Source organism: Thamnophis sirtalis, unplaced genomic scaffold (assembly GCF_051295495.1).
Source record: "Thamnophis sirtalis isolate CommonGarterSnake01/CBP01778 unplaced genomic scaffold, rThaSir2_p1.2 scaffold_9, whole genome shotgun sequence".
NCBI lineage: Eukaryota > Metazoa > Chordata > Lepidosauria > Squamata > Natricidae > Thamnophis > Thamnophis sirtalis.
In genome coordinates, this window is record NW_028261389.1 from 51,812,217 (window position 1) to 51,838,002 (window position 25,786).

At 41.3% G+C, this 25,786-nt stretch overlaps 1 protein-coding gene across 1 annotated transcript in view; it reads left to right on the top strand.

Moving 5' to 3' along the window:
* Positions 1–1,848: 1,848 nt before the first annotated feature.
* SLC38A1 (solute carrier family 38 member 1) overlaps positions 1,849–25,786 on the top strand; it is a 102,274-nt gene continuing 78,336 nt past the window's right edge. Inside the window, 2 exon segments of the mRNA XM_087723551.1 lie at positions 1,849–2,143; positions 16,861–17,052. Coding sequence (XP_087579677.1) covers positions 16,934–17,052 — 119 coding nt within the window. The 5' untranslated portion in view covers positions 1,849–2,143; positions 16,861–16,933.

Consider the following 25,786-nt stretch of genomic DNA (forward strand, 5'->3'; position numbering starts at 1 on the left):
CCGTGGTTTTATGCCCTTTCTGGCCTTTGATCATGATCTTTTCATTTTTCTAGGAGAGGGGTGGGTTTTAACTTCCTACAGAAGTATGTCACCAAATATACTGAAATGTCACCGGTTTATCTCAATGCTTTGTGTGGACTAGCATACAAAGTTTCAATTATGGCACAAAGAGGAAATGTTAACCCTCTTAAGTACTGCTTTGTGTGATTCCTTTGCTCCTGCAAGGAAGACATGATTTAGCTAAAAGGCAAGTGCGGAAAGAAATATCCATCTTGTTCAGTTCCAAGCAGAGAGAAAGACACTGGAAACAGGGAGGCTGATTGGAAAAATGGTTTAATGATGAAGCAGAACCACATGGGTTCTGGTGCAGCTGACAAAATGGAGTTGAGAGGGAGGGGTTTTTATACCTTCTTTGGGCTTTGCACTTGAACTTCCTGTTCCTGTGCAAGAATATTGTATTGGTTGTTGTCAGACAACTTGTATGGGGTCCTAGGTGATGGTCTGAGCTCCCAGGTTTGGTTGTAGTTTGAACTGCTCTGAGATGATGCAATGAAGAGGCTTGTGTTCTGAAAGGGTGTTGGACAATTCCCTTTGTGGCTTAATGGCTTTGTCCTGTGTTGGATCTTGAGTGAGGGCTAATCTTACCATTTTGCCTTTGTTTCAAAACATCCTGTCTTGAAAGGATGACCAAATCTGCATTTCTAAAAGCCGGCCTCAGAATCTGCTGGGGGCAGGGAGATTGAGTCTGCTTTCTGTCTTTCAAGAGCATATTTCTCCATTTCTCCTTTAGGGAAATATAATACCTTGCCTTTTAATATTTCCCAAAATATTTCATTCTTCTAGGAGGGGGACTTCCACACAAGGGAGCCATGGGTTTTTACACAGATATCTCAATCAGCATGGAATCTACAGCCAATTCTTAAAGGCTTACTATTGCAGATTTCAGACAGGCATAGTTAAGATTAACCTAATAAGAAAAAGTTGCAGGTAACTAAACTCTGTAGCTGTAAAAAAAATTAGTACTGCTTAAGTACATTTTCATGTGAAGATGGGGAGATTGATGCATACAGTATTTGAAGTCCTATAAATAGCAGAGTCACATGCTGTTTTTTGGGTTAATAAAATGGTACAGATGCAAGCAAACCTGTTTAGCAGAATGCAATGCTATTGCTCCCTTTAACAAAGGACAGCAACTGTAACCACTTCAGCAGCATTTCTCAGAGTCTTGCCATATAAAGTCCGATTACAACTAGTCAGCAGTTTTTAGGGCGATACTCCCAAACCACCTGGAACAATAGACTCTTAGAGCAGTAAGTTACACTCTTGATTATAAGCAACCCTTTTAACCGTTTGGGATTAAGCAATTAACTGCCGATCAGAAAACTCGGGAACGCTGCCTGGGATCAACACCACTCCTATATCCACCAAACGAGGGGAAGACGCCCACCTGGATCAGAAGTGCCCATCGCGCCGTCTGTTCATTCATCCCGGGGGGAAAAGCAAGACAGGTCAGTACCTGGGTGCCTTTCTTCCTAACCGATCGGGCGGATGCAGCGGCTATAGATGCCTGGAATCCCTCCTACCCATTTCGGGCAAATGTATCCCATCCAAAGCACCTAGGACGGTGCTCCTGGAGGAGGCGGGGAGGAAGCAGTCGCGAGTAAAAGCGAGCGAGTGAGCGACGAAGCGCTTCCCGGGTTTAAAACAAACGAAATCACAAATTCGGAACATCATGGCCACGCGCGGATGGCAACGGGGCTCTCCAGATGCAGTTGTCTTATTGGTTCTGCTGAGCCCCTACGTAGGTTGATATCAAGAAGGGGAAGGAGGGGGGTCGCGGTGCCGCCGCATGGAATTGCTGACCATTCCTTCATTCATAGCGCTCTCTGCCACGCTTTTCTTGGAAGGATTCTAATGTCGTTCGAGACTCTGACTTCAGCGTGTGGTGACAACTGAGAAAATATTTACACACGTTCTGGTTCAGCACATCTGGTAAAACCCAGCCTAATAGGAGCTCCCAGCGCCTGAGCGCGGTATCTTACAGGAGCCGCAAGAAAAAATAGCGCAAGGCGGAGACGCAGTCGAGGGATCGCGGTGTGGACTCTTGGCTGAAAGGCGTCGCTCGCCTTTACAGGTTAACTGGGTGAGCCTCTTCCCCACCTCACTCTAGACACGAGTCTAGACACAAGGAGGTTCGGGGGGTGCCGGGGCAGATGGATTGAAAGGCGGCTTAGTGTGCTGGGCCTTTTGTCTCCAGCTGCCTAGCCGGCGAACGTCAGAAAAGCAAAGCTGGCGGGCAACCTTGCTTGGAGGAGGCAAAGTCGCGTGACGGGCGAGGAATATTCACGCTCCTAATGCGCAAGTTGGCCTCGTCTCCCCCGAGGATTGAGGGTGGTGGTTTTACTAGACGTTCAGACGGGAGAACCACGTTTTCATTTTTATTTTTCCCTTCCTCCATTATTTGAAAGAAAAAGGCGCGGAACAGCATTGTGGGTGACTAACGACTCATTTCTGTTGGAGAGATAAAGATCTCGTATAGAAAAATTCGTGGCAGGTAAATTAAGAGGAATAGTTTAGACTAGGACTCAAGCGATGCTTCTGTGCAGAGCTTTTAATATATCTTGGAAAATAAATGAAACTCCCATCTTTACAGCGTTTGGAGGCGGGGAGAAGAGCATGATGAAATTCTTTGTCTTTGTCTTTTTACAAAAGATTTCTACTTGAAATGCCTCTGTCCTTTGCGAACTGTCTCTTCTTTTTTTTAAAAAAAATGGTGCCTTTCGGTATTCTGGACGCCTTTTAATGAAGTTAGTGCGACCTTTACTTAAAAGAAAAAGAAACAACCTATTGACTAAAAAATGCATGCATTTTGAATCTGGATTTATTCATTTAAGCTTTGTTCTAACCTTGGCCACATCCATTCCCGTTGAAAGGAAGCATGATCTGCTGAAATCCGAATTTTATTTTTTAAATCATTAAACCCGATGCATTTTTGTCTTTTTTAAAGCCCTGCTGATAGTTTATTGTCTATTGAAATATAACTGATGAATTACAGATTCTGTAAAGTTTTTTCCAATTTAGGTATAGATTAGTAGAAATAATTGATATTTATTTCTTGTTTTTTACCCTCCAGTTACAGGGAGTTGTGGTATGCTAGGAATGCAGGCCTAGCCCCAGCATGCATAAAAGACTTAGCATCTTTTCTTATCTTTGTTTCAGAAATAATCTATTCTTTTATTTCATGGTTTTTACAGACAGCTGCATTTCACAACATTTGTTTGTGTGCAAAGCAGAATTAGAACCAGTTGGTTTCATTTATTGCCATCAGATTACAAGGAAAAAGGAAATTGCACATGAACATTATTAATAGCACAATCATTATGACCTTTATGTCTAATGTATATATAGATCATTTAATCAGACCAGATATTATTAGATTTTCTTCTGCCTCATTTTGTGTTATTTCTACTTTTTTCATGTTTAAGCTTACTCTCTTGTTTTACCATTGCCTTTCATTGGACTGAAATGTAAATTACCTTTTTGATAAAGTGTTTTTGAAATACAGGAATATTTTGAGCCTCAATAAGTTTGCTTGTTGAAGTTATTTTTAATGCACATGCACATGTATGTATGCATAAAGATGGACATTCAGTCAAACTTGAATGATCATAATTAGTTAAGGCATTTTCATCTGCTTGAGGTAATGCCATAAGGAATGTGTACAATTTGTTAATTGTCTTGGCAAGTGTGGGCACCTGGTTGATTTTTTTTAAAGCCAGAGGAGATCTGGATTAGTTCCAGGAAATGTTTGGTCCGAAGATTAGACTAAGAAGTTGGAGGGAAAAATACCCGTAAGGCAGTGAGAAACCACTTTCATAGTTTATGTTGCCAGTAAAGTAATATGGAGATGTAGGGTTGGAAGTAATGTCCATCTGGGACATTCTTCCAAGTGGGGGGAAGAAAAACACTGGAAACATGGAGGCTATTTGAAAAGATGGCTTAATGGTGGATAGGACCACATGGTTTGAGGTCCTGGGCAAAATGAGCACATGGGTGTGTATGAGAGAGAGATTTATACTCTCTCTTGGCCCCCGTTTTGGAGCTTCCTGTTCCTGTGTAAGAAATGTATTCTGACTGGTTCTCAGACTCCAATGGGGCCATACAGGGGTAACTTTGTAGGTTGTCTTGAGTCCCAGGCTTGGTTGAATCTTGCTGAGTGATGCAATCTCCCTAGGTGCCATGTGGTGAGATGGGTAGAGGGCTAATCCTATTATGCCCTGAGGGTGAAGGTCTTTTGTGTTGTAGATAAGCTGGCGCAGCCTTTTGTCTTGTAGATAGGATGGCCCAGTCTTTCTGGGACTATTAATAAAGGTGGGGGCTGCTTTCCAAGAACATGTATCTCCTTTTCTCATCCAGGGAGGTATAATATTCTGCCTTTTTAATATTTCCTAGAATATTTCATTCTTCTAGGAGAAGGGTGGGTGCTAACTTTCTACAGTAAACGTTAAGAATCAAATTCAAATTTACAGAAGACTTTACCTTTTATTATATTGTAACATGGGAATCCTCAAATTTACTTATTTTTAAGTGAAAACAGCTTCATATCGGATTCAAAGCTCAATAATATTTAAGGTGTCATTGTCTCAGACTTCTTTCCCACCAACTAAGGTATATTAATAACACTAGTCCACTTTATCTGGTTATTGCAAAGATTTCAGGGTGACTTTACAATTGAAAATGATTCCAATTGAAAAATGGAAAATTTGCATTGGAGATAGAAATTCAACGCTTGTCCTCCCCATCTGCCAATCTTTTCTGCTTTGAAGCCCAACTTTTCTCTACTGTTGACAAATACAGGCTTGGAACTGGCCAGAAGGATAGCAAGAGTATTTCTTCTCCACATTTTGTTAAATTGTTTAATCATCTATATTGTTTTCTGACATTGAAAACTGATCTTGACTGGGAATCTATCATCACAATGTCAAAAGATGGCTATAAAAAATTTAATACAATAAATAAATCTCAACTTTTCTCATAACTTCCTGGAGCTGAACTAAGACATGTTATCTAAGCCACTAAAAGAACAAACACATTTCTTTAAGTACAAAGACAAACGTAACAATTCATGGTGTTCCCAGACTCTTCCATTCTGCAATCTTGCCAAAAAATTTCTTCTCCTTCATTATATGTAATTCAGTGTGTGTGCATACACACACGCATATATAGATGTTCTGACCCCCTCCTTCGTCCAGTAACAAAAGCCGAGACATGCTTAATGAGCCTTTTAATAACAAGACCAGAATCTCGGTGGCTGAAAGCCAAGTAAACAAACAGATAAGGACCTTGACAGCAATTTAGACTAACTCTGGCAGCAATCCAGCCTGCCAAGTTAGTTTCTCTTTAGTCAAAGTGTTGACTTCTGCAAGAAGGACGTGGCAGAAGCAGTCTTTTATATAGTCTGGAGAGGAACCTAATGACCATCACCTGAGCGTAATTACCTCCTGTGATTACGTAGTTGTTCTTGCCGCCAAGTAACTTCGACGGCATCCATCCCGGAACAACTCACTGTTGGTTTCTGGATCACTGTCCCTTGTCTCCTCCCCACTGATCCAAGGCTCAGGCGCCACCTGGTGGCCAACCAGTCTCTCTGTGCCCTGCTCGGAGTTGGAGCCCTGTCCAGGGTCCTCCACATCCTCCAGAGCCGACTCATAGGGCCCCTCGCTGTCAGAGTCTGGTGGCAGCTCCAATGGCTCCTGCTAGGTCACAACATATACACATACACACATGTATGTGTTTGTGTACACACACACACACACACATATAGTATTTACTGAATTACATATAATAAAAGAAAAAATATTTTGGCAAGGTTGCAGAATGTATGTATGTACATAAACTGGCTATTTCTAACAGGATAAGAATATTTCTAGAAGGAGGATCCATGTTGCGATGTTACAACGTGTGGTCTTGACACTTTTGCTGCTGGAGGGTCCATTGAGACCTAAACCGTCCCGTAGAGACTGTGATCAGGAAGACAAAGCCTTGCTGGTCTCCGGGATATCGCAAAATTCCTGATAGACCCAAGGGAAGTGCTTCAAGCCGGCGGTAAACAGGCAGCCCCTAGGCTGATGAAATCGGGATTCTTCCGGGTACCGCTAGGTTGGTCAGTGGTGCTGTGCCCGGCTGAAAAGGGTGGTTGCTGGGCAGTTGCTCGCAAGTGTGGTCACCTCATGGCTGCTGTGTTGCTGCTGCGAAAGCGCAACTGTCAGGTGCGACTTCATTTAATAATCAGGAAAGAAACCACTCAACTCCATTTGATTGAAATTAAGTGTACTTTTACTAATTACAAATGAACAGTAGTGAAGCTAAGCTGAATCTGGCTAATTAGGCGCGAAAGCAAAGAATATCATGTATAATTCAATCCCCTCCCCTTGGCACCCCAGTCCATAGTCCAATTATAATTCACCCAACTGTCAGGTGGGCGATATCTTCAAAAAACATCAGCAGGATGGAATGCTGGACAGTTAACCTTGGCAGGAAACTCCCTTCCTCCGCATGCGCAATGAGATGGTCAGACCAGTGTCTAGAATCTTCCTCCAGCACATGATGATTTCCTTTCCAAATACCATGCCCCCCCTCCCCGTTTCAATGCCAGCCGAAGCAGCAGCAAAGCAGAGGCTGACAGCAACACAGCCATTCAACCCTGAGGCTGTGCCCGGCTCTTCGGGAGCCCGGTCTCAAGGGAGCAGCCGCCCGGCAACCCAAAAACAATAAGCCCTCCCCTTTAATAAGCCCAAGGCCATATTTTGTGGGTCAAAAAAATATAATACCCTGTTGTATTTTCGGGGAAACACTGTACCAAAGATTGGTCTTGGTAGAATCCTTTGTTCTACAATCACCTCATTTCTACATGCTTGTTTGATATGTTGAAAGCTTTGTCCCACTACCAAGTGAGAAGACTCCTTGCTACTACAAAATTTTAACTCACTGATTTGCCCCTGGAGTACAGATAAGTGCTGAAAATACAATACTAGACTTTTTAAAATGCTATTGTGACCCTATACATTCATAGGAACTTTTGGATGCATTCTATTGTAATATAGTACTTACACCTACTTTGTATTAAACAGCCAAAATACTTCTATTGTTTTTCATTCAAAGGGTTTTTTTCTGAGGAAAGAACATTTACCATATATTTCGGACTATAAGATGCACCAGAGTATAAGACACACCTTAGTTTTTGGGGAGGAAAATAAGAAAAATATATATACCAACATCCATGGTATCCATCTGGCTAGCATCCTGTCAGTGTGTGAGAGAGTTGAGGGCTGTTTAGAAATAAACAGTATTTGCTGTGTGAGCAATAAGGAAGAAGCCTGGGCATGGCTTGTTCTGTACTAAAGCTGCATGCTATGCTAATATCTGAAACTAAAACTGAAAGTGAAACTTCTCTCCTGCTGAACTATCATGTTGGAACACCTGCTTTTGGTATTGTATATTTACTTAATATGTTATATTATATATAAAGAGAAGTTATTGAATCCCACTGAATCAGTTACTTGTGTGCACTTTCTGAATATGATTGTTGCTGCAATCAGACATATGAACAAAGCAAGAAAGGAAATCCTTTCTGAAAATAACCTGATATAGGTATTCCTCAACTTATAACAGTTCATTTAATGACCGTTCAAAGTTGCAACGGCACTGAAAAAGTGATTTATGATCATTTTGTACACTTGCAATTGGCTTATTTATGATGGCTGCAGTGTCCCGAGGTCACGTGATCATCTTTTGTGATCTTCTGACAAAGTAATTGGGGGATCCAGATTCACTTAACAACCATGTTATTAACTTAATAACCACAATGATTCACTTAACCAATGCAGCAAGACAGGTCATAAAATGAGGCAAAATTCATTTAACAAATGTCTTGGTTAGTAAGATAAATTTTGGGCTAATTGTCATTGTAAGTCAATTACCTACATATGGTTTATAATGTAAAATGCAAATTTAATTTAGGGTAAACTTAATTTGGGTGACTTTAATTACAAAGAAAAAAGATGGAAAAGTAACAATTGGACACCTCCAATGATCTAGAAGCCCTTTCCATTGATCCATATTTCTTCAGAACAATTTCATGTATTGATTGGATTCACATGATTCTTGTTCTTGTTTGGATTAGTGTAACGTGAAACATATACTGGTTTATAAACCATGATTTTGATTTATTATCAAACCATAGGTAAAAGGTGTTTGTAATATAGGCTTCCCATAGGTGTCCTTGTTTAGTTCCAACCCTTTAAACAAATTTCAGGATTAAATACTGCAAAAATAAATTTTAGAAGAAATTTCCTGATTTGAATGACTATTTTACAGAATTTTTTTAAAGAGGTAACAACGTGGCATAAAAAGATACCTGAGTAGAAAGCCTATCATATCGTCTGTCCTATTTCTATTTCTAGACTTACCTTTAACTGTTACTTCAAAATTTTCAATTACTTAGTAATTTCTTCTTGTTTCCAGGTGACTTTTCTGTCTTCTAAAGTTTCACTGCAGCCTACCAAGAAAGTGTTTTTCCTGTTGAAGAAAAAGCCTATCTGAAACATGAAAACAATAAAAAATGTATAGAGATATGATGAATGTACTTTTTAGTGAAACTCCCTTAAGTCCAGCAGTGAAAACATGTTATTTCCCAGTTTAAACCAATTTATGCCATTATATAAAAGTAACAGTTTAAGAAATATTCTGTTTGAAAACATCAAGAAGTATGAATGAAGAATTGATTCCAATTTCAGTCTCTCAGCAAAACAGCAAAACAATTTAAGTCTGAAGCAAAAACTAGCATCCTTTAAAACAGCTTGAAAGCAAGTCAAATTGGCTTGAAAGCAAGCCAACTTTCAGAAAAAAGTGTCTGTGTATATTTTAATGAAGTACACAACACCACAAATAACATTCCCAAGTGGTTTTGGCTGGATTAACACATTGTATTGAGCTATGGTTTGTGTTAAATATGATTGATTGAACAAACCAGTGGGTGAAGTTACATATTGTAGTAAGTTATAATGTGATTAATTTGATTTTGGCTTAGTATATTATACGAATCCAGCTATTGTGGTTTATAAACAAAGGTTTATGGCTAGCTGTTCTGACCCCCACCTTGCCCGTTCAGAAACTCCAGCCACACACAGCTTGCAAAGGAATGTTTTTATCAGTCCTGGCTCTTGCTGGCTGCGAACCCAAAATAAACACATAAATTCTCTGGCAAAAGTAAACTATAGCAAAACAGGTTTATATAAATCAAATCACTTATCCAAGTGCTTTTTCTCGATGATTGCAAACAAACAGAGACTTGACTAGAACAGGAAAGGAATGGAACAAATGGAACGGAACATTGACCTCTGCAACTCGGGCGTGGCACCATCAGTCATTTTTATCCGCAGGAGGAGAGATCCTAACGAGCCACAGCGGCTCGTTAACATCTCCTGTGAGCATCCCGAAACAACTCACAGGAGGTTTCTGCTGAGTCACAACACTATCCCTCACTGCAGGGCCCTTCCCCCAGGTCTGACGGTCTGGATGCGGTCGGGATGGGTTGTCCGTATGATAGGCTCGTAATCATCTCCTGTGTTTCCTTCTTTGTTCCTTACGCTGAGTAGACCTCAGCATGTGTGCCTTTTGATATAACTCCCAAATACCTTCAGGAACATTCCCCTTGATCCAATGCTCCCCCGGCACCCGGTGGCCATCACGTCTCTTCCTGCCCTGCGCGACGTCGACACCCCGTCCAGGGTCCTCCACCTTCTCCAAGGCCGACCCACTAGCCCCCGTACTGTCAGAATCTGGCGCCGCTCCTGCCGGTCCCTAACACCCTGTCCAGGGTCCTCCCCCTCCCCCAAGGCCAACTCATAAGACCCTTCGCCGTCGGAGTCTGGCGGCATCTCCAACGACTCCTGCCGGCCCACAACATTATCCTCCACCTCAGGGCCCGTCCCCCGGTTCCGACACTCAGGATGCAACCCGGAAGGGTGGGTGATGGCCTCCACAGAACACAGTCCAAGACACTAGTGCTCCGCCGGGATCCTAGAAACGAAGTCCTGTGCTGCGGGGACCGGGGTCAGCAATGGCTGTAATCGTGGCGAAGCCCTCCTCGCAGACCTGGCCCATTGGCATTGGACACACAACTCCACGCACTTCCGGACATCATTTCTTAAGCGGGGCCACCAAAACATACGGGATACCAAGCGCAATGTCCGGAAAAAACCGCAATGTCTCGCTGCAGAAGCGCCATGAACCTGAGAGAGCACCCGTCTACAGATGGGCCCTGCGAGAACATAGAGCCGGCCTCGATACGTCAAAAGATCCCCCTCCAAAGTCCACGGGGAAGCTGGCCCTACTTCCACCTTTCATCGCTCCACCCATTCATCACCCCGCTGCGCATCTTGTATCAGAGACTGTATGCTCACGGGATGATAGCAGTAGACTTATATACCGCTTCATAGGGCTTTCAGCCCTCTCTAAGCGGTTTACAGAGAGTCAGCATATTGCCCCCAACAATCTGGGTCCTCATTTTACCCACCTCGGAAGGATGGAAGGCTGAGTCAACCCTGAGCCGGTGAGATTTGAACCGCTGAACTGCTGATCTAGCAGTAGCCTGCAGTGCTGCATTTAACCACTGCGCCACCTTGCAGCGCAGGATGTGACGGGTAGAACAGTCCGGGGTGGAAGCGAGTCCGCAGGGTCAGAGTTCTCCGATTTCCTAGGCAGGGCATCCACCCTTGGATTCCACACCCCACGAATGCACGCTACATTGTGCGAGCGGGGTATCAAAGCCGCACAAACGTGCCGGTTGTCTGACATGATAGTTCGTTGCTGAGGGACGGCCGCAGTCCATGCAACCCTTCAGTATGTCGTCTGTCCATCTCTGGGCGTGACACTCGGGGTCTGACAGCACCCAACTCCATGGGCTCCTCCCATTCCACTGCACTCTCTTGAGGAACCGGCACGCTAGTTGTCTCCTGGAATGCACAGCGAGGCCTCCACCTCTGCAGCCGGGGGTCTATCCGGAGGCACAAGTGGACCAACGTGTCGAATGTCGGTGGCCTGTCCACCCTCGCCAGTTCATCTTGTAAGGCATCAGACAACCTGTCTTGGAAAGTGTCCATCAGAGCTGGTTCATTCCACGCTGAATCCTGGCTACGCAGCCTGAATTCACTCACGTACTCTTGTAATGAACCACTTCCCTGCTGCAGTGACTTAAGACGTCTTGTTGCTGTTTCCCCCTTAATGGGATCCTCAAACATACGCTTAAAGTATTGACAAAAACCCTGGAAGTCATCCAACAATGGGCTCGGCTGAGTTAACAAGGGTGTTGCCCAACGGGCAGCTGTGCCTGAGAGCAAACTAATAATAAATCCCACCTTCGTCCAGTCAGTGGGGAAGTCCTCCGCTCTCAAACTCAGGAACAGCTGGCATTGTCCCAGAAACACTGCAAACATGGCTTGATTTCCATCAAACTTAATCGGCATAACCACTGGGCACTTCCTCCTTGGCTGTGGGGGGTTACAGATCTCTGCAGCTGAGAAATTTGATCAGCCAATACTGTTATTTGCTGGGCCAGTCTGGTGTTCTCAGCGTAAAGCTGCTCCATAATTATATGAATGGAGGTTTGTCTGGCAGAAGTCAAACTGTTCTGACCCTCACCTTGCCCGTTCAGAAACTACTTGATCTTGATTTTCAGTACGAATACAGACCGTGAAAGCGGTGCCTCACGATCCTTCTGACTTTTTGGGTTGCAAAGGAATGTTTTTATCAGTCCCGGCTCTTGCTGGCTGTGATCCCAAAATAAACACAGATAAATTCTCTGGCAAAAGTAAACTACAGCAAAACAGGTTTATATAAATCAAATCACTTATCCAAATGCTTTTTCTCGATGATTGCAAACAAACAGAGACTTGACTAGAACAGGAACGGAACAGAATGGAACAAACGGAATGGAATGAACGTTGACTTCTGCAACTCGGGCGTGGCACTATCTGTCATTTTTATCTGCAGGAGGAGAGATCCTAACGAGCCACAGCTGCTCGTTAACATCTCCTGTGAGCATCCTGAAACAACTCACAGGAGGTTTCTGCTGAGTCACAACAGCTAGCTTATGGTAGGAACGTGATAGTTGTAGCTTATTTAAATAAAGCTTAGTTGAAAAATCCATAGCTTAATGAAATATGTAAATTCAGTGTTGTTTGGATTAATTATTGTTTAGATTTGCTTACTAACACCTCTTGCCCTTTGGAATAGTTGAATCCAATGCAATTGCATTGGGGCTCATGGGTGTGCTATACAAACAGGCTGCTGTCTTGAAATCCCCTTCTCCAAACTCCACTGTGAGAGAGGTGGGGAGAAAAAAAAACAAGTGATTTCTGTTGGTAGTCTCTCCTTTGTATGAAGCCCTCCCTTGCAGAGCAGACTATTGAAGCGGAATTTCAAGAGAGTAAGCTGTTTGCTCTTCTACACATCAAAAAGAATGCTTTGGCAGTGGGACAGAACAACATAGTTGGCAAGGTCTTCGCAGATCATTTAGTCCCGTGATGGTGAATCTATGGCACATGTGCCACAAGTGGCACGTGGAGCCATATTTGCTGGCATGCCAGCCATCAGCTCTGGCACATATATGTGTGCTGGCCAGCTGATTTTTGGCCTTCCAGAGGGCCGGGGGAGGCCATTTTCACCCTCCCCAGACTTCAGGAAAACCTCTGAAGGCTGGGGAGGGCGAAAAACAGATCCAATGGACTAACTGGAAGTTTTTCGCCCTCCCCAGGCTTCAGGAAAGCCTCCAGAGGCTGGGTGAGATGAAAAACAGGTCCAATGGGCTAACCAGAAATTTGTCCCTGTTGGGGCTGTTTTCGCCCTCCCCAGGCTTCAGGAAGGTTTCAGGAAAGCCTCCAGAATGAACTTCCAGTTGGCATGTTGGGCCTGTTTTTCGCCCTCCCCAGCCTCTCGAGGCTTTCCTGAAGCCTGGGGAGAGCGAAATGGCCTTCCCCGGAGGCCCCGCGGAAGCCGGAAATGCATCATTTCCAAACTTCTGGTTGGCCTGTTGGGGCTGTTTTTCACACACACCCCCAAGCCTCCGGAGGCTTTCCTGAAGCCTGGGGAGAGTGAAAAAGGACTCCAACAGGCCAATTGGACATTCAGAAACAATCTGTTTCCGACTTCCAGGGGGCCTCCAGGGGTTGGGGGAGGCCATTTTCGCCCTCTCCAGGTTTCAGGAAAGCCTCTGGTGGCTGGGGAGGGTTCATGCACACATGCATGGGGGTGTGCTCGCATGCACAGGTGGGCAGGAAGGATTGAATTGGTGTGGGCACTTGAGCAGGCACAATAGCGCGCACACGCAATTGTGGCACGCCATAAGAAAAAGGTTTGCCATCACTGATCTAGTCCAACTCCACCCAAGCAGGAGAACCTGCACCATATCTGACAGTTAGCAAATCAGTCTCTTCTTCAAAACTTCCAGTGGTGAAGCTCCCACAACTTCTGAAGGCAAGCTGTTCCATGGGTTGATTGCTCTCACTGTCAGAAAATTTCTCCTTATTTCTTAAGTTGAATCTCTCCTTGATCAGTTTCCAACCATTATTCCTTGTGTGGCCTTCAGATTCTTTGGAAAGTAGGTTGACCCCCTCCTCTTTGTGACAGCCCTTCAAATATTGGAACACAGCTATCATGTCTCCCCTGGTCCTTCTCTTCACTGGACTTGCCATGCCCAGTTTCTCTAACTGTTTTTCATGTTTTAGCCTCCAGACCCCTAATCATCTTTGTTGCTTTTTATAGTGTGGTGACCAAAACTGGATGCAGTATTCTAGGCATGGCCTTACTAAGGCTTTATAGAATGATATTAGTACCTCACTTGATCATGGTTGAATCCCTCTGTTAATGCAATTTAGGATTGCATTGGGTTTTTTTTGGCTGCCGCTGCAGTGATGGCAAATCTTTTAGGCATAGAGTGCCCAAAATGGAAGAACGCCAAAAATCTGGTGACAGCTGGCCGGTGCACATGCACGTCTCAGCTGGCTGAGCTGGGATGATAGCGCGCATGCCCACAGAGAGGGTCTGTGTGCCACCTCTGGCATGCATGCCATAGGTTCGCCATCACAGATCTAGGGTGTTGACTATTCCTGCCAGCTTACTATCATCTGTAAATTTGGTAAATTCCCCTTCTATTCCCTCATCTAAGTCGTTTATGAAGATATTGAAGAGTAGTGGGTGTAGTACCATTAAGGACTACTTGTTGAGTATGGTTTGTCAGCCAGTTACAAATCCATCTGGTGGTGATGCTATCTGTCTCACTTTTTGCTAGCTTATCAAGAAGTAGGTTGTGGTCTACTTTGCCAAATGCCTTGCTGAAGTTTTAAGTATACTATGTCCACAATATTTCACTTGTACATTAATTTAGTCACTATGTCAAAGAATGAAACAAGATTGGTTTGACATGATCTGTTTCTAACAAACCCATGCTGACTTATAGTTATTACTTTACTCATTTCTAGATGTTTGCAGATCTGGGTTGTTTTTAAAAAAATTCTTTTGCAGTATCTTCCCCAGCATTGATATTTGGCTGATTGATCTGTAGTTTCCTGGGTCTCTTCCCCCCCCCTTTTTTTTGAAGATGGGAACCTCATCAGCCCTTTTCCAGTCCTCTGATAGTTCCCCTGTGCACCAAGATTTTTGAAAGATATGGAACAGTGGTTCTGAGATGACATCTGCAAGCTCCTTTAGAGCTCTGGAATGTAATCCATCAGGTTCCTGTGATTTATATTCATCAAGATCACAAAGGTGTTCTCTTACCATTTTATGCTTATTTTAACTTTTATTTCTACTCTTGTCTTTTACAGATGTTTTTGTTAGGTTGGGCTATAGTTTCTTTTTGCATGAAACTGATGCAGAGAATGAGTTAAGCAGTTCTGCTTTCTCTCTGCTGAAGTGTTAGACAAAGGAAAGATTTTCTACATAAATCACTTTTGTTTTCCTTCCTCTCTGTGCCCCACAAAGCAGAGAGATTGGAGAGGAAGAGATTTCAAGAGAGTACTGTAAGTTATTTGTGTAGAGGCTCCCAGCCTTAGGCTTCTGATGTGATTGCATTGCTTTTGATGTATAGAAGAGCATCTTAATTTTTTGCAATCCCTATCTGTCCAATCTCTCTGCTTTGGGATGGGAGAGAGAAAAATGCAGATCAGGCACAGAACAAGGGGTAGAAGTAACTATAGTGGTGAGTGATTGTATATCTGGGATGCTGCAAAGATTGTAAATGGGCCATAAAATTATTTTTTCAGCACTGTTATAACTTCAAATGGTTGCTACAGAGGCATCCATGTAAAATATGCTCAGGATTAGCAATGACTATAAGTATACAGAAAGTTTTTTAAAAATCCCATTTTCAAGTGTCATAGGAGACTTAATTCAGAAGTACTATTACTAGTTGGTTGGTATAACCAGAATTGTTTTTTTCCAATACTGCAGGAAATGTTGCCTGTGATATATTTCTATAACACTTTGGATAATATTTCAGGATTCTTGTTTATTAGTATATGTAAATTACCTAAATGCCGGGGAACTACCAGAGGACTGGAAAAGAGCTGATGTTCCCATCTTCAAAAAAGGGAAAAAATAGATCCAGGAAACTACAGACTTATCAGCCTGATCTCAATACCAGGAAAGATTTTGGAAAAGATAATCAAGCAACGAATTAGCGAACACCTAGAAGCAAACAAATTAATAGCCAAAAGCCAACATGGGTTTGTCAAAAAAAGATCATGCCAGACTAATCTTATTGCATTCTTTGACAGTGACAAAATTTTGGACCAGAGGAATGCCGTCAATATAGTTTACTTGGACTTCAGTAAGGCATTTGATAAGGTAGACTATAACCTACTACTAGATAAAGTAGAAGAATGTGGGTTAGACAGCATCACCACCAGATGGATTCGTAACTGACTGACCAACCGCACTCAATATATAGTCCTCAACGGAGCTGCATCTACATGGAGGGAAGTATGCAGTGGAGTATCCCAAGGCTCTTTTTTAGGCCCAGTACTCTTTAACATCTTCATCAATGATTTGGATAAGGGAATAAGTGGGGAACTCATCAAATTTGCAGATGACACCAAGCTGGCAGGAATAGCCAAGACAGGCTTAAGATACAGAAGGATCTTGACAAACTTGAACATTGGGCACTATCTAATAAAATGAAATTCAATGGTGAAAAGAGTAAGGTTCTACATTTAGGCAAGAAAATGCACAGGTACAGTATAAGTGGTACCTTGCTCAATAGTAATAACTGTGAGAGGGACCTTGGAGCCCAAGTGGACAACCATTTAAATATGAGTCAGTAGTGTGCAGCAGCTGCCAAAAAAGCCAACACAGTTCTAGGCTACATAAACAGAAGGATAGAATCAAGATCACGTGAAGTGTTAATACCACTTTATAATGCCTTGGTAAGGCCACACTTGGAATACGGCATTCAGTTTTGGTTGCCACGATGTGGAGACTCTAGATAGAGTGCAGTGAAGAGCAATAAAGATGATTAGGGGACTGGAGACTAAAACATGAAGAACGGTTGCAGGAACTGGGTATGTCTAGTTTAATAGAAAGTAGGGCTAGGGGAGACATGATAGCAGTGTTCCAATATCTCAGGGGCTGCTACAAAGAAAAGGGAAACTATTCTCCAAGGCACCTGAGAGTAGAACAAGAAGCAATGTGTGGAAACTAATCAAGGAGAGAAGCAACTTAGAACTGAGGAGAAATTTCCTTGGGAGATAACTGCTGATCTTGCTGACCTTGCTATTAATTACTTCTTTCTTTCTTTTTTTCCAGGTTGTCAAACACATTGTGTAGCTGGTCACTTACCTCCAAAATTCAAAGTCCAGTATAAGTTCTCTAAATCAAGATGCCTTTCAAAATAACACTAGAATTAACTGAGATGCAAAATATGAAGCTTCCTGAGGATGACAATGTTAGCAATGATTCTAATGATTTTACAGAAGTAGAAAATGGACAAATGAATAGGTGAGTAGTTTTCTGTTATCCTAAACTGACCATTTGAAGATATTTGTTAAAAATAGCATTTTAAAAAATAACCCAACTTGAAATACAATTGATGAATGATTCTTTGCTGAGTCACATCCTCTTCAAAGAGGCAGTTTGAACATTATGACCAATCCTTTATTGATGTTCATGTTAAAAACAAGGGGAAAAAATCAGAATATAAATGTATAGAATATAATAAAGATCACGATATTAAGTATAAGTATAATCTTTATTGTCATTGTACTTAAATATAACAGAATTGGTTTTAACCTCACTGGTGCAAAATTATAACAGAAACCAAAAAAGAAAGAAAAAGAAAAAAAAAACTAGTGTATGCATGGAGTGATTGTGGTTGTATTTAAGAGTCTCACAGCCCAAGGATAGAAACTATTTTTAAGCCTATTTTTTTGGCTGGCTATGCTTTGATGTCTTCTGCCTGATGGTAGAAGTGCAAAGAGACACTGACCAGGGTATGAATCATCTCTGAGTATCTTCCTTACTCTGCTAAAGCAGCGAGATTACATATGAAATCAGTGTTTCCCAACTCTATTAACTTGAAAATGTCTGGAGTTCAGCCCTCCAAAGTTTGCTGCTATTTATTGCATTTGAGATAAACAATTTTATTGATAACATTTGTAGCAAAAGCCTTAAAATGTATAAAACATACTGGAAAAGAAATTTTAATGTGACTTTAAAATGAATCAAAGAAACAAAGTATCATTATTTTCATGCAAGCAGCTAAATACTTTCTTTTGCATACACAACTCCCTCAGAAGAGTCATCTTCCAAATCGTTCAGTCCTTCCTACTCCTTTCTATGATGCTCCAAAATATCAGGGAGGGTTTGATATTGTAGTTAAAAAAGTAGAATGAATGGAATTGTGTTTACCCTCTCTTTTATTTTTTTACCCTCTCAATATTTTTATTATTTTATACTTTCTTTTCATACATTTTGGGCACCATGCCAAATACATTGCTAACTGTACTTTGAGATTGTTCTCCTGTGTATAGTATAACATTTATTGTCATTGTACATCATGTATGCAAGGAAATTGGTTTTAGCCTCACTGGTGCAATCCATGACAACAAATACAAACAACATAAATAGTATAAATGATAATCTCTATGCACATAATTAAGGGGGGGAGACAAACTAGTCATGTTTCCATGTGTGCAAGAAGTGATTGTGGTTGTGTTTAAGAGTCTGACAGCCCAAGGATAGAAACTATTTTTAAGCCTATTTGTTTGGCTGGCTATGCTTTGATGTCTTCTGCCTGATGGTAGAAGTACAAAGAGACACTGACCAGGGTGTGAATCATCTCTGAGTATCTTTCTTACTCTGCTAAAGCAGCGAGACTTGGTAATGTCATCCAGTAGTGTTAGAGGGCAACCAATGGTTTCTTGTGCTGAAATGATCACTCTCTGTAGTGCCTTCCTGTCTGCAGCAGTTAAACCAGCGTAACATACTGTAATGCAGTATGTGAGGACACTTTCTATCATGGACCTAAGGAAATGAAGTCTCTGTTGGGCCTTGCCAATCACCAGGTGATTGAGGTGAGATCTTAACTAACAAACACTCCCAAGAATTTAAAAGAGGAAACCCTCTCCACATAGCCCGCCTCGATATACAGTGGGGCAGGTTCCTCTCTGTAATTCCGGAAATCTAGCACTGTGTAAATTGTATGTGTGTATAAAAGGATGTGCTTTTCTGTAATTGTTTATAACATTTCAGTTTTACTGGAGAATTGTAAACACTGATTAAGAGCAATCTCCATTGAATTCTGAAACACACTTCTATTAAGATCAATTTGATTCATTTAAGACCCATTGCTTTTAGTGTTCATTTGATTAGGTTGATTGAGGCCAGTGTGCTTATTGTAAGCCAGTCAAACTTACAAAGGCATAGCCAATTAAAACTAAGCTTTATTTAATTCTACACATCACAGAAAGCTGTCTTTTGCTAAAATAGATGATTGGTCCATTTAAATCATTACCACTGATGCAAATTGATAATGGTTCGTCAGCATTTCGGGCAGGAGGTTTTTTCCTAGTCCAATATAGGCATGTTAAAAATTGATTTTGAGATTATCTTTATCCAAAATTTGTGCTCTAACCCTAAGATCTTAATGGAATCTAATTTCAGGTAAAATATGTGTAAGATTTCAAGTAAAAATTTCATATCTTTTTGTGTAATGGCCAGAAGAAATGACTTTGAGGGACAGGAGGAAGAGCCTCTAACAAAACAGTTATCAGATAAAAGAAACTTGAGTCTGAAGCAGAACTGTAATCTCAGAAAGGATTTCAGAGAAAAGCCTTCTAATGCAGATTCTGTTGCTATAACCTTACAATAAAAATATTATTGGCTTGCATAGCTTTGGTGTTCTAGTCTGGTCTGCCTTGAAGAGCTGACAATTTGAGCCCAAATATGGGTTATATATTGAAGTTATGTGAGTAAGATAATAACTTAGGCAGGAAGGCTGTAATTAAAAATATTTACAATTTAAGTCTAAATAGGTTATACCACCAGGATGCAGATGAGTCATTCTAGAGATCTTTATTGTCCAGCATTTGTTTTCATTTATGATTAACTACAGTAAATAGAACTGTTACCAAGAAATATAGTAACAAGCAAACTGGCAATGAAGTCAATGGCTTATTCCTGTAGTCTAATTCCTGCATTTTTTTCTTGATACCATTGTTGTTGTTACTCGTGAAATCATATCTGACCCATTGTGACCCCATGTATAACGTTCCTTCAGGCCTTCCTGTCCTCTACCATCCCTAGAGTCCATTTAAGATCACACCAACTTCTTCACTGACTCCATCCAGCCACCTCGTTCTCTATTGTCCTCTTCTTCTTGGAAATAGTGTACAACCTGTGTACTGTTCTTAAATGGCTAGTTGATGAAATATAGTTTACCAAAGTGCCTTTTGAACAATAGAAAATTAAAATTCAACAACACAGAGAAAGTTTAGGGTTCAAGCATATAAACGGGGCATTTTTTGTCTTTGACTAAAGAACCACCAGTAGACATTTCTAACCTACTGATATAGATTGATATGTACTGGGTGTTGAATTTTCATGGCATAGGTTTTTTTGTTGTTGTTGATTCTACTTCGTTGCTTTTCTTTTACATACTCAGTGACTTTAATTCTGAGATGCAGTTCATTTTAATATATCCATTCTTTTTCTTGTGTAAGAAGACTGGGTACTTTCATGGTATTTCATGATAATTTTGTGGAACTTGTTTATTTGTGAATTTGTGTGTTTTGCATGCGTGCACGCATGTTTTAGGCAAAGCCTGTCTTCTGCTTCTGCTTCCTAGAATATGGCTAGATTTTGGAACATTTCATAAATGTTGAGAAAAATGTATAAGCCTCACTGTCTAGTACCATTCACTGTATTAGATGTAGATGTTTTCAGAGTCCTTAAGGTAAGTGTTAAAGTGGTGTCTTTCTGGCTAAATAGTTAATTAAATTCATTCTCATTTTTACTGTATGTTCAAGAGCGATTTCTATGGTTATTAGGATGCTTTTTAGAAATTATTTGGCAAAATAATTCACTATTGCTTTGTTATACTAAAATAATTTGTATGATTTTCTTAGCAGACCTAGACTGCTAAGTCTGATTTGTTTTGTCTAATGTAAAGGAATCTTCAAGTGCCAGGCAGCACCAGGAAGCATTTTAGAAACGAAATATGCATCTTTGTTCCATTGTATTTCTCCTGATTACATGGTTCATTCAGGCATATTTTCCACATCAAACTAACAGTACAGAATTGAGTTAAACATTTTTCCCACATGAAAGAGAAAGAAGGAAAAATGTATATACCATTATAACATAATATTCTAAGTCAATGCAATTTTTCTCAAAGTGGTTCCTGCAAATATGTGGGGCTACAATTCTCACAATTCCCTATACCTTCAATATATTGTTCTGATTGTCGGGGTTCCAAATAGCATCCAAAATTAAATTTAAAATTTAAAATTAAAGAGTTCAAGGCAAGGTATTGTTCAAAGTTCCAATTTATTAAGAGATCCATGCTGGCACATCTAGGAAAACCCGAATCTGAAAGCTTCCCGGTTTTCCCACCCAGTTGAAAGTTCAAGATCTTGCCCTCACACCCACAAGTCCATCACATGGTCCAATCTTGCACTGCCATGCTGGCAGCTTCCACCCATCCAGTTCCGGTCAGGTGCAGAGGTGCAAAGACAAAGGATGACTTTGGTTTCCTAGAATTAATTTTGTTATGGCTACATATCATCTAACTGTACAATCCCCCTCCCATTTTCCCACAATAGAAAATGCATAGTAGAGTAATAGAATGTGTGGCAGGCCTAAGATCCACAAGAAAAAGTGGCTGCAGGCCTGATAATGATTTGTATTACAACTTCCATGATTCCCAGACATACTAATTGGAGATTTCAGTGTATCACATCTGGAAGGTTTCAGGTTAAGTGAAAGGTTGTGACTTATAAGCAAAACATCCCTATGGAACATGACATCTGATTGTCAATTAAAAGGGAAGTAGGGGGAAAGAGTAATATCAGTGAGAACATGGCTCACATGGTAAAACAGTAGGTCTGCGCGCTGCTAAGGTCGGCAGCTCGGTAACTTGATACTCATGAGTGAATAAACCGCAGAGGGACAAGAAAGGAGCCTCGCCCGATTGCCTACTGGCATTCAGGCGTCCCGCAGGTAAACAAAATACCGTCCAAAAAAATTCCTTTCACAGAGGTAACTAGCTACCTCGGTGATCCCTGGCTAACACATGCCATACGCTAAATAAATAAGTGAGAACAAATATATGCCAAAAGCTCCTACAGAGTTTTAGGTTCAAATTTAGAAGCAGACTAGGCAACGTGTGAGCCATTAGGTCATCATTTCAAGACTCTTCTTTACCTAAACAGAGAAATAGAATGACCACAGGCAGAACAGGAATACCAAAGTCAGTTTCCCTATTGACTTTGTTTGGCAGAGAGCACCAGAAATCACTCTTCCTCCTTCTCAATTGACCCACAGGACTGCCTGCAACTTTGCAGGGAGAAGTGAACCATGGACTGCAAGAAAAACTTCACCTTCACTCTGCCATCCCAGCATGTTCCCTAGGGCCCCAAAGAGGAAAGGGTTCACACATCAATCATTGATGCCACCCATCTACACTACCTCGCCAGCAAGCATCCAAGTCAAGCCCTCACCCTTCCCCCACTGCTTTCTTATATTAAGAAATTTCAAATTTCAGCCACAATTCCAAATTAGCCAATTGCTGCTCACTGTTGGGCTTTGCCACCAGCCATTGGGTGCCAGGTTCAAAGGAGGTGGGGAAAAGGGTGGGGATATGCCTCCCTCATCTTGAATTGTGCAACCTATAGTTTCTGGAGAGTGCAGTCAGAAGGCATGGTAACACTGAAGTGACCCCAACGTTTTCAGATTTCAATCCCACAGCTCTGGGATGTGGATGTATTATGTAGATTTTAGCTTATTTGAGACTTCTTAATTTAAAAATGGTTTCCCTACAGATGCACCATTTCACCCAATGAATGTTATAAGCAGACCCAAGAGTTTCAGTAGTGTATGGGTATTAGAGCCGTTATGGATGAGATAACTTGAGGTTCTAGTCACATATCTCAAACTCATCAATTTCTCCAGAAGAAAGATATCTTATAAAATAAAATCATGAGAACAGGCAGCCCTTTTGCAGCAAGCAATTAAGAACTGAGAAATTAAACCAGGTGTGTTTAACAAGTTGAAGGTTTAATATATATATGCTATTCTTTGCTTTTGATGAAAGGAAAATAATGTACTGTGTTTCCCTGAAAATAAGACAGGATCTTATTTTCTTTTGACCCTCCCCCCCTTGTTGCTTAGGCCTTACTATCGGGGGGACTTATTGGTTTGGGGTTGCCGGGTGGCAACTCTTTTGGGAGTGGGCGCCCGAAGAGCCAGGCACAGCCTCAGGAGCAAACGGCTGTGTTGCGCTGTCAAAGCAGCACTACACAGCAGCCATGAGGTGACCATGTTCACGAGCAGCCGCCTGGCAACCCCCCCTTTCTAGCCAGGCAGAGCACCACTCACTGACCCAGTAATATCCCAAAGGCGTTATGGTGGACAGAGAGTCTTCCAGCAGCCAGCCCACAACCATAGAGCGTAGTCCCAGAGCAGCCACTGCCGGAAGACTTCGCAGTGGATCTCCAGAGTTTGGAAGCTGGTTATGCTCGGTGCACGCCAGCAGCAGCATGGCGCCAGCGGCGCCCTGGCCCTGCAGGGAGAGCTGGGCCAGGGCATAGTGAGGCTGGAAGGCATGCGAGCTGGGGGCAGAACAGGCACTTGCGCAACCTCCCTTTCCAGCCGGGCAGAGCACCACGCCGCTTAGCACCTTTGGGATATTACTGGGTCAGTGAGTGGCATTCTGCCTGGCTGGAAAGGGGGGTTTCCGGGCGGCTGCTCATGAAAGCAGCCGCCCGGCAACCCTCTGATCCAGCTGGGCACAGCGCCACTCACTCACCAACCTAGGGCTATCCCGAAGGCGCCAAGCAATGTGAGCGCCTTTGCCCACCCTTGCCCCCGGCTCTTGCAGCTTGGCGCCTTCGGGATATCACTAGGTTGGTGACTGGCGCTCTGTCTGGCTGGAGGGGGGGGTTGTCCAGAGGGCTTATTATTGGTGGAGGGCATATATTTTTGCCCACAGGAAAAATATGGCATGGCCTTATTATCAGGACATGTTGTAGTTTTGGGGAAACATGGTATTAATACATGCATTAATTCAATTTGCTACCAATTTTAGGCAGCATGAGTTTGGGATTGTATCCCTTGATCTGTTGTTCTTTACAGGTATTTTTATTTTGTGAAACTGAGCAGTAATTGTGAATCTGCATGTTAACTTTATTTCTTGTTCTTTTATACAATTTCTTTTTTGTCCTAAGGGCACTTGGGACAACTAAAACACAAAACTAAAACACAAAACTAAAACATAGACACATAGATAAAATATTTTGTTGTTAGTTGCAAAGTTGTGTCCGACCTATTGCGACCTCATGGACAATGTTCCTCCAGGTCTTCCTGTCCTCTAGCATCCTCCGGAATCCATTTAAACTCACACTGACTGCTTCAGTGACTCCATCCAGCCACCTCATTCTCTAAAATATAATTAAAACAATTAAATTATTTAACTAATTATATGTAAATTAAATAACTGATTAAACTAAAATGCCAGGTTAAAAAAAAGAATATTTTGATTGCTTTCCTAAAGGCTGGGATGGACAGGATGTGGGAATTGAGGACAAGCAAAACAGACCATTCTCCAAAGCTTGTATAGAACAAATAGAAGCCTTGGTCTCACCCACTGTATAGGATTATGTTGAAATTGGAGTCTTTCTGATAGTCAGGCCCCCTGCCATTTATGGGTCTGAAGTATTGTGTTTTCTGCTTAGAAAACAGTCATAACAAATGTATGTTTATGGAGATCTTAAGGTGCTTCAGATGTGCTGAACTGGTTAGCAGCCTAGTTGCCTTATTTTCCACCATCAGAGCTCTCTGATATTTCCTCTTCCCATGTAGAATGTATTGCTCTAGTCAAATTGACAGTACGTATCTATATATGTAATATGTATGTATAATAATTACAGATACAATACAGATTACAATTAAAGGAGAAAACTTAAATTTGATTTACTAATAAAGAATGGAACAAAATACAATGGACATATTGAATTGTATTTATGAATAATAGATCAGAAGTTAACTTTAAGAGTGTTTGGCATTATAAATACACTGTATTTGGAAGATGATATGGAAGAGGAGCAATTTTTACCTCGTAGGCCTGAATCTGATTTGAAAATGGATTTAAAAATGTCAGGTTACAGGAAAAATGTGAAGGGGACATTACAGTGGATATAGAAATAAAACCAGCTGATGTCTTAACAAGTGACCTGGATTACTTTCTTACATTACATTGGATTCAGAAAAGAGACTTGTTTAACATTTTGAAGAGTTCTGTCAGAAATAACAAACCAAGTGAGAAGAAATCAATCTCTAAGACTTTATTTGAGAGTATTAAGCATCAAGATTGTGAAAAGTAAAGGGAAGAAATATAAGAAGAACAAGATTGTTAACGGCAAAAGAAAAGCAAACAAAGTTGATTTATTAGATATATTGCTATTGCTGGTAAACCTTAATGGATTTTTGCTAATATTAAGACTGAAATGAGAAGGTTTTATGGATTTCTATATGGATAAGAGATGAGATTTTATAAGAAGGAAACATTTGTTGTATTATAAGAAAAGGTAATGAGTTACTGAAATTGTTCCTAATTATTGTTATGAAGGGAGAAGTCATTTCTTTATATATTGATTATTTTTTCTATTTTTTAAAAAGTGTAACTTTTTTCACTTCTATTTTTTAAAATTTATTTACTTATTATTAAAATGCATTGCATTCTCTGCATTAACATAGTCATTTCTGGGATTTTGTGAAACTGGAGCAATGCTGAATCTGTAGTCCATAGCCCAATACTGGCAAATCCATACTCCTCTGACATTCTAGACTTGTGTTCTATTTCACGATTTGCATTTCCAAGTCACACTAAAGAAAAAAAGGACTATGAAAACTACTCCTGTTGCAAACTAGCCATGTCAGGGGATTATTTCTAAGCAGTGTATCAGAGAACAGAACCATACATGAATGTCTTTTCAGGTCTTTGTGTGCCTCTTATTAT